Below are 10,164 nucleotides of genomic sequence, written 5' to 3' on the forward strand. Positions count from 1 at the left end.
TCCTTTTCCCTCTCAGAATCCATTCCTCTGCCTGTCTTTGAAGTTAATCTTTTCATTCTGCATGAACTAATTTCTTTCTCAAGCGATTTCTCTTTTCTAAAGACTTTTTTGCTATTTATCTTCCAGATATCTATATCTCCTCTTGGCTGACTCTTTACTCTGGACTCAGATATTTAGTCAAATCTGGGAAGACAGAAAGAAAAGCCTCCCTTGTTTTAGCCACAACCAGCCATCTGGCCTGGCCTTTCCTGTGACCCTGCAGCTCCCTTGGGCAGAGACAGAACCAGAGAGACCATTGAAGCCTGAGATAACACGCTCTGCTGAACCCAGTAGAGAGTCTGGCCTTCATCTGGCCTCTGGAGATGAAGCTGAGAGGCTGGAGGTGGTTCTGGGTCTGTTTTGCATGGGTAGATCTCAGCCCCCTGCACAAGGCTGTCCTGACATATAAATTCATCTCTATCCCTGTCTGTCTCATTCTGGGCTCAGAGCTCTCTGCCTGAAGCTCTACAAAGGACACAAGGATGTCCCCATCCCAGCTCCTCTGCCTCCTGCTGCTCTGGGCTCAGGGTAAGACCAGCCACAGGCTAACCCGGGGGGAGGTTCTCCAGGAGGTTCCAGAACTAGAAATCATCTGAGGAGGCAGAAGGAGACGTTCTCTACAGCCAATGGGGATGACATGTCAGACTCAGGCACAAAACAGATGGTCTGAGAGGAGGGAATTCACTGGGGAATTCCTGGCACCTGGATGGGCTTCTTTCCCTAAATTTGCTTTTTCCTTTTCTTCTTTCCATCCTAGAGTCCAGGACAGCCATTATGATGACCCAGACTCCAGCCTCCCTGTCTGTGGCTCTGGGAGAGAAAGTCACCATCAGCTGCAGGGCCAGTAAGAGCATTTATAGTGCTTTAGCCTGGTACCAGCAGCCTCCAGGAAAACCTCCCAAACCTCTTATCTATGGTGCTACCAATCTAGCATCTGGGGTCCCTGCCCGCTTCAGTGGCAGTGGGTCTGGGACAGATTATACTCTCACAATCAGCAGTGTGGAGGCTGAAGATGCTGCACATTACTACTGTCTGCAAGGTTATGATTCTACCACAGTGATGCAGACCTGAACAAAAACCTCCCCAGGCTGTTGAGTCCTTGAGCTCAGGGCAGCAGCTGCTTCCTGCACAGCATCTGACTCAGAGTCATCAGGGAGCCCAGGGGAGGGCTGGGACTGAGAGCCCTGCTGGGGGGCCACAGAGCCCAGGCTGCCTCCTCTGACAAGGCATTGGGGAGGGCAAAGAGAAGAGGAGAACCTTCCCTCCAGCCTCTCTCCAGCAGCCTCAGAATCTCCTCTCACACACCTCAGAGAAGCTGGTCCCTTCCTTCCTGCCTGCTCTGCCTTCTCTCTGCCCCTTCCTGGGGGCTGCTCAGAGGAAGCTCTTCAGGGTTCATTAAGGAAAAGGCCTGGAAGGGCTCCTGGGAAGGGGCTGGCCTGACCCCTCTGAAGCTCTTACTCTAGTCTGCACTGCCTGGCAGGGCCAGGAGAGGATGCTTAGCGAGGTCTTCCTGAGCATCCCATGAGAAAGGACACATGAAAGTGTTTGTAACGGACTCCAGAGAGACCCAAATGGCAGTTGCCATTATTATGCCCTCAAAACCCTGCCCCAGGGATACAGGGAGACCTGCAGAAATGGGATGCAAATCTGTTCCTTCCCTACAATAGTGAAGCACTGCCGGTGTTTGGCTGGAAAAGCAGACAGGTCAGACTGTCTACCTAAGGCAGCTGGTCCTGAGTGGCCTCTGAGAAATAGGAGACGAGGAGGAAGGAATTTTCTCTGCTAGTTTAGGGAATGTGGATTAAAGTGATCTGTGCTTCACTCTTACAATAATACCAATTTCCAGAGCTGATCTGGATCCTTTTAGAGAATAAAGAATCCTCAGAGCTGCGACCCCCATTGCCTAGAGATTCCCCATTTCTGTGCATTTCAGTATATTTCAGCTAGTCTGTCTGGTCAATCCACCTGAAAGACAGATTCCTCCACCTTGCTTGGAGCCCAGCTGCTCCTGCCCAATGTCCTCGGGTTCAGCCCTTCTTAGAGCTGCCTTGACCTGAGGTTGGCAGGAACAGCAAGCAGAGTCATTGTGCCATCAGGTTGTAATCCCTGTGCTGGTCCCAAAGACAGCAGGTAATCTGAGGCAAAGGGGGATATTTCAGTGCTGGGGGATATGAATTTCCCTGGAGCTCCTGTGCAACTCCTGAGAGGGGAAGCCAGCTTATTGGTGTCCACTCAGGAGAACATTGGTCTAGACCAATCCCCTCTGGACAAGGACTGAAAAGGGCTCTACTAGAGCTGGAGAACCCTATCCTACAGCCCTGCTGGAAACAGTCACACACCTGCCTGTACTACTGGAAGCCTGTGGGAAGCTGTTCGATGTATTAAAGCCTTTGGAGAAATAGGATCAAATTTAGGGCCTGTTATCTGGATTCCCTACGTGACCAATCCAGGCTGAGGCAGTCTTTGTGTTTGGTCCTGGTCACCTGAGCCCCAAAAGGCTCTGGTACCAGCAGGTAGGTTAATCCAAAATCAACTTGATCCCTCCAAGAGGCTATTAGGAATCATTTAGAGAAACAGAGTCTGTAACAGATATTTTATCTGGATGCCATTACAAAATCATCGGCAAGTAAAACTGTGTGTATGATTTTCTGCCCTGCATGTCAGGATGCAGACTGAATGGGCCATCTAAGATAAAAGTCTGAGGCTCCTCTTTTGACTCAGTCTTTGATCCCCACCTTTTTTACAATTCTTATTGGAGAGCTTTGAAGTGGCAGACCAGCTTCTATTGAGTTGATGATTTCCTCCCTTGATAATTGAAGAAGCCTAAATCTTAAACAAATGCTGATTCCATATTCAGATTAAAACCTGAGTCTTTAGTCTGAATGCAGATTTCAATTGATGAGCATCTCCATAGGATATTTCCTCTCCCAGAATTATCCCCTGCTGAATTGGGGTTTGGAATTTGACCATTTGTCTTTGTATCTGTATTCTTTCGACTTCAATGGATTATGCGTGACTTATTGCCCCTTACCAGCTGTGACTTCTTTTTTGCTTGAAATAAGTATATAATAAACTTCCATGCCCGCAGAATTCGGGACAGCATGGGCTAACCACTAGTCTAATTGTTCTCATTTTCTTTCTCCTGCCTTAACCATCCTATGCCACCACGCCGCTCAGGACCCCAAAAAATCATATAGAGGCATGGCTCCCTATAGAAGCCTAATTATATCTCACTTTCTCCCTCAGCTGGAAAGGAGGTGAGGTGAAACCTTTCAAGGAAGAAAGTCTCCAGAAGTTTGAGGAGCCTGTTTGGAGCCTGACATCTATTTAAATGGCTTGTTCTTGTTATTGTCCCTTCACTTTTTTAAAAGAACCAACATCACGGGGTGATGTCTTAACTTTTAGCTTGTGAATTGGATTCAAGTGAGGCAGAGTTCTCTAAAGTCATCAGCCTCACCCTCTCTTCCAGAGTCACTGAATGCCAGAGACAAGACAGAAGTCAAGATGCCTGGGATGGCCTGGGATGCTGTGGAAGACCTTGGCATCCTCCATGTCTGACCAAGTTCTTAGTACTCCACAGAGCCTGCTTTAGCCAGCTTCATGTCCCTTGGAACAAATAGTTCTCATCCACCCATTCCACCAGGGAAGTCTTCACTTGCCTTGCATAGACACTCCCTAAATCACTGTAAGGTTTTTCCTTGCACCATCCATTACTCTCAACCTGATTGAGCCCATCAGCCAGGACAGTTTTACAGGTAGACACCCAAGTAGGAATGTAACCCTGAAAGGAGCTCAGCAAGCCCCCACCCCAGAGGTGCTAGTCCTCCCTGAACACCCCATTTCAATTGAAACTAAAAGAATCAAAGAGAGAGTCCCAGAGTCCCTATTACACAGCTAGGTTGCATTCAGGGCTATCATTAGGGACCAGAGCAGCAGGTCTGGGACACATTTAATTCTCAAAATTGGCTGCATGAGACCTGATATTGCTTCCTATTTCCATGATCATGACTTCAGGTAAGGACAGACTCTGAACAAAGCCCCCCTCCCCTTTGGGGATTCTTCACCCCTTGGGGTCAGGAAAAAATGGCAGGATTATTGACATCATAGAAAAATGAACTTATGGTCAGAACAACCTCTAATGCTCATCAATCCTGTGATTCTGGGCATATCACTTCTCTGAACCTCACATTCTTCATCAGTAAATAGGGAATAATAAATAATAGCACCTCCTTCGAAAAGATGTTGTGCATACTGAAAGAGAGAACACTTGTATATAAGCTCTTAAAAAACCTTTAAAGCTATGTCCAAGTGACCTATTCTTATTGCAATGGATCATAACCTCGTTGGCTATAAATACTGTTTCTCTTGGACCTAAGAGATACTTAATAAATACTTATTGAGGTTAATTGAACTTTAGAGATGAATGTTATGATTTAAATTATCTCAAGAGATTGACTTTTGGATAATAATGTAACTTTATCTATTATGTCATGATTATTGGCTAGGCCAGCATCACAACCAATAATGTGATATAGGTCTCCATGGCTCTCTCTTGACCAGGATGACCTGAGCTGCTACAGGCAGTTTAATAAGTAACATTTTAAAAGTTCATTATTTAGCCCCTCCTTGATGATCCCAAGTCATATCTCATTGATGATAGCTAATGAAGAAGTAGTCCATCAACCTATCCACCCTCTACATCAGTGGTTCCCAAACTTTTTTGGCCTATCGCCCCCTTTCCAGAAAAAATATTACTTAGCCCCGGGAAATTAAATTTTTTTTAATTTTAATAGCAATTAATAGGAAAGATAAATGCACCTGTGGCCATCACCGCCCTCCTGGATCTCTGCAGCACCCACCAAGGAGCAGTGGCGCCCACTTTGGGAATCACTGTTCTACATCATGGGGAACACCTACTAAGGAAAAGAATCCTTGTTCCTTTCATGTATTCACTTAATTCTGTTAAAAGATAAGACATCCTGGAAGGCTGAGATGTTGCATGGCTTGCCTAGAATGTCACACCTAGTAAGTGTTTGAGGCAAGATTCAAACTCAGGTCTTCTGGAGTCCAAGTCCAACAATCTATCCACTCTACTACCTAGCAGCCCAGGTCAGACTGGAGGGGAAAGGGCAGAGGACCAAAAAATACAAAAAGTAGTGGACTAGATGGTATCTCTGACCCAGAACCCAGAAACAGGAATTCACAATAATTCTCCCAAATAAACAGGAATTAATACAATTTATGAAAAACAAATTCTCACATGATGAAGCTTCTCAGCAGCTCAGGGATAAATAAGCCTGATGTGCACAGTAAACTGCCTGCTTCTCTGAGTCAAGATTGTGGGGGACGGGAGGAGGTCTGTGTTCCATAATACAATTAAAATTATGTTACTCACATTTTCAAATCATTTAGACCAGATTAGGAGAACATCCAAATAACCACACTCAGGAGAGTAAAAAGATTATTGCCCAAATCGCTGGGCGGGGGAGAAGGAGGATCTCCACACTGATGAGGTCACAGATTTGTGGAAGTTGTCAAGTTTATGGAGCACCTTCTTTGCTCCCAATCACACACACCAGACAGTTACCCCATGTTCGAGACACATTTGGGGTGAGCAGCAGCCATTTGATCTAAACTCTTCTCTTTGTTTTTAGAAACCTTTCCCAACCTGACCCCTCCCTACATTTCTAGCCTTCTCACAATCCCCTCTGTTCTTCCCACCTCACACTCCATCCCCTGCCCTAATGCCTTTTTATGACTGTCTGTATTCCTGGAAGGCTCTCCCCCCTGTTCCCTATCCCATGGATTCCTTCAAGATTTAGCTCAGTCCAACTTTCTTTGTATAAATAGCTGTTTTCCAGCATCTTCTCCTCCACACACAGACTCCCAAATTGCTAGGATCTTCCCTCCGAAATGATTAACAATTTACCCTGTATACAGGCACCATTCAGAGATATTGCAGGATTAGTTCCAAACCATAACAATAAAAGGAATATTACAATAAAGAAAAGCAGCAGAATGTATTGGTTTCCCAATGTATATGAAAGCTGGCTTACCCAGCTGTATGATTCTAAACAAGTTTTTTAACCTCCATTGCCTAGCCTTAACCACTCTTTTTTCTACCTTCAAACAAATACACTAAGATGGAAGGTAAGGCATTTTAAAAATTAAAAGTAAATAAAAGAATGAATGGAATGTTGACCAGATTTGAAGATCCTGAAGGCAGGGAGTGATAGCTAAAATTCTGGATTAGAATCCACATTAGAGAAAAAAAACTTATCATCTAACACAGCACAGCACAGGATGGATTAAAAGACCTTCAGAAGGAAAGACAGAGGACATAAAAAAAAAACACCAAAATGAAAAGAATTAGTAGTGGGTTGTATCTAAAGAAAACATTGTGAATATACAGGAAACTCCTTGAATGCTTTATAAAAGCAATAGGTCAGCAAGCATTAATTAAGAACTCATTACATGGCAGGCATTGGAATAAGCACTAAGGATTCAAATATTAGCAAAAAGTCAGTCCCCATCAACAAATGGCAGTAATTAAAGGGAAAAGACAGACTATAAAGAAGAGCTGAGAGACAAGGTCAGGCTAAGATGGCTGGTAAAGATATGGGAGAGACCAAAGAATGATTTGCCACAGAAATAAAGCAATTGTAAGCAAGGCTCCTGAAGAAATGGCCATCTGGTCTGAGGAGATTTTAAATCATTTCCTTCAGGTATGGGTTAACTCTGTGGATTAACAACTTCTGTGGTCCCTTCAGACTCCCCAAATCTCTGATTATGACGTGATTTAGGGGAAATTATTTGAAAATTTTTGCATTTATTAAATTTACTAAATTTAACCTTATGATATTTCGCCCACTGCCCTAGACTGTCAAGTTTTATTTTTTAAATGTGAGCACTTGTGGATGGCCAAACTGACCCTTGCCCAAACCTACAGGCCTGTGTGTAGGTTAGATAAGACCCCTTGAAAGCTGAAGTGTGTATCCTAGATAAGACCCTGTATACAACCCACCCAAGGGGCCCCTGCGCGAGCCTATAGACCATGCCCTTAGAGTGATAACCACCTTTGCTCTAAATCTTGCTATGAACTATATAAAGGGTGTGGTGAATTTACTTAGGGGGGGAGACCACTCCTTTCGGTCTCTTCCCCCACGTATGTACGTGTGTAGCTTAATAAAGCTCTACTCTCTGTGTGTTTTGCATGTCTGTCTTGTTTCCTTTGGCTCACCCAAAAAAGGACCCCAACACACTAAGCCGGTATGTTATCTATGCCACCCCTGTAGGGTCTACAAACCTGATAAACATCCCACTTATTCCTTTATCCAAGATATGTACACATGTCAGACAATCAATAGATGATAAACAGTAGTAAAGCTCAGGCAGGATATGGACAGAAAAAGGGACTCAGGTCAGTGATGCTCACAGAGAGAATGATTTCCTTTGTGTAGAAGGAACCAGGGGAGAGGGAAGTGAATGAATTAAGGTGATTAGCTTCTCTCTGGTACAGCCTGGCCAGGGCCACCCCAGAGCAGGCAAACTGCTGTAATATCTTTCAGCTTCTTCTTCACTAGATGATAAGCCTAACCAGTTTGAGATATCCACCCCTTTCCACCCTCTTCTTCTTCTTCTCCTGCCCACTTCCTGGATCCCTCCTGGGCCCTGGGAAACCTAGATAGCTAAGATGATTGATTTCCTAATTTCTAGGGCAGTAGAATCAGAGATGGTGGTCTGGTACTGTTGGGGTCCATTTTTGGGTGAGCCCAAGGAAACAAGACAGAGAGTAGAGCTTTATTAAGCTACACACGTACACATGCGGGGGAAGAGACCGAAAGGAGTAGTCTCCCCCCCCCCCCCAGTAGATTCGCAACACCCTTTATATAGTTCATAGCAAGCTTAGAGCAAAAGGTGTTTATCACTCAAAGGGCATGGTCTATGGTCTCGCAGGGGCCCGTTGGGCGGGTTGTATACGAGGTCTTATCTAGGATACACACTTCAGCTTGCAAGGGGTCTTATCTAACATACACACACACAGCCTGTAGGTTTGGGCAAGGGTCAGTTTGGCCATCCACTACAGTACAGGTTGTTGATGGCACAGGAACAAACAGGAGGAGCTTGCAGGGTTGAGTCTGCAAGTCTCAATCCCACAAAGACCAGGATCCACTGATCTCCGGTCTCAGGGAAAGGAAAGGACCAAGAACCCCTGCCAGGGCTGCCAGGGTGGTTTTATATCCCCACCTGGGCCAACTGCCCTCTCCTGTCCACACGCCTCTCTGGGAACATTCCTACATCCAACTGTTCCACCTGTCAATCACAGTGTGAACTCCTAGCTCCCAGAGATTCAATATAACACAGATTGATTTAATCCTAAGTGAATCATAAACCTCTGTTAATTTCTTGGAAAATCACTGTCCCCTCTGGTAAAAATAGTTCTCAAAAATAGGCGAGGACTGAACCTCCTTTTCTTTAAGCAGGGAGGTCTCTGTGTGGCCCTGAGAGAAACCAGTTGCTTCTATGCCAGTCACTCCAGGGTTGTCTGAGGGAGTCTGTCTCTTGTTAGGACCACTCCTACTACTACTCCTTGGGCTCTCACTGGGATATGACCATCATAAATGACAGTGAGTCAAAGGTTTGACTTAGCCCCAACAGGAGTGGGGAATGGAATGGAGCAGAGAAGACTGAAACAGTAACAGCCCCTCACTAGCCCCTCAGGGGGGTGCAGCCTCGCGGGGTTTTCACCCAACCTCTTATCTCACCTCTCTTCTGTCAGCTTGCCTGACCCACCCTGACCCTGCTGGTATGCTCCATCCTGCTTCTGAGAAATTGCTTGCTTGCTTAAGGAATGTATATGTTTGAACACACCAATCCTATCTTTTGAAATGCGCGCCAAGGAAAGTTCCCACCAACTTGTTTTCCTATATATGTTCTGTGCTTACTTATGAGTGGTGTGATTCTCTCTAGTGTGAGGAGGACACCCCAGTTGGCCGGTTATAAAGGTCCCTAAAACTTCTAAATCTGAGTGTTTGGCATTTTTCAGGAGGTGTCCCACTTCAGATCCAAAGGGCCTTAGACTCTCTGAGAGATGAGCCAGTGCATTATGGGATGGAGATTTCAGTTAGGTTAGGGCCATTGGCAGAGCCAGGCTGGCTGGGGGCTGAGTATCCAAAGGAAGAGAGCCTGTGCTCTCCTCATTTCATGTCATTGGTCTTTGGTCATCCATTCCTGCTTTCGGGTTCCAGGGGGGAAGTTGTGCTGACCCAGTCTCCAGCCTCAGTTTCTGGGAGCCCAGGAGAGAGTCACCATCAGCTGCCAGGCCAGTGAGAGTGTCAAAAACAGTGATGGAAACATCTATCTAAACTGGCTCTAGCAGAACCTGGACAGTCTCCTCAGCTACTCATTTACAAGGTTTCCAACCTAGATTCAAGAATCCCTGCCAGGTTCAGTGGCACTGGAGCTCACAAGGATTACACCCTCACAATCAGTGGTGTCAGTGCTGAAGACCGGCCAGGTTATTACTGTTTTCAAGGATCTTTTACTCCTCCCACAGTGCTAGAGGCCAAAATAAAAACCTCCACAGGCCAGGGCAGGTTGGGCAGGGAGGCTCAGCTGTCTCCTCTGCTGCCTCACCTCCAACAGCTGCTGGGGTGCCTGCTGTCAACCCTGAAAAACACAGAACCACCAAAGTGGTTAGGAAAAACAAGTCTTTAATCAGGAAACAGAAGACAGTGCTCTACTGGTCACCACACAGAGTCACGGCCAAAATACCAGGAAATGACCAGCTCTGAGACTCTGGGAAAATGCACCTGGAAGGGGATTTTCCAAAGAACTGAACAATTTGGGGGAATAAATAAAGGAAAGGAAGGACCACTGATTGGCTTACATGTAGACATAGGAAGGAGGGTTCTAGCCAGGGACTGGACTACCTGGGAGAGGCCTAGATACAATGGCAGAAACTTCTAAGACAAAAGGGTACTTAACATTTGATGATATCTGCTCATTCTATCTAAGCTGATCTCACTGGGTACTGTAAGGTTATTGTTCACTTTAAGACCAAGGTCTGTCTGGGAGTTCCTTGAAGGCATATTCTCAGGGATAAAGAGACATTTGGAGGTTCCA

General features: G+C 45.6%; 1 gene segment (V, D, J or C); it reads left to right on the plus strand.

Annotated features, from left to right (window-relative positions):
- The first annotated feature begins 485 nt into the window (after window positions 1-485).
- On the plus strand, window positions 486-1,110 carry LOC123236696. The segment is given in 2 exon segments: window positions 486-567; window positions 797-1,110. Coding segments are annotated over 2 exon segments (360 nt in total).
- The last annotated feature ends 9,054 nt before the right edge of the window (window positions 1,111-10,164 follow it).

The sequence above is a fragment of the Gracilinanus agilis genome, chromosome 2 (genome assembly GCF_016433145.1).
Source record: "Gracilinanus agilis isolate LMUSP501 chromosome 2, AgileGrace, whole genome shotgun sequence".
NCBI lineage: Eukaryota > Metazoa > Chordata > Mammalia > Didelphimorphia > Didelphidae > Gracilinanus > Gracilinanus agilis.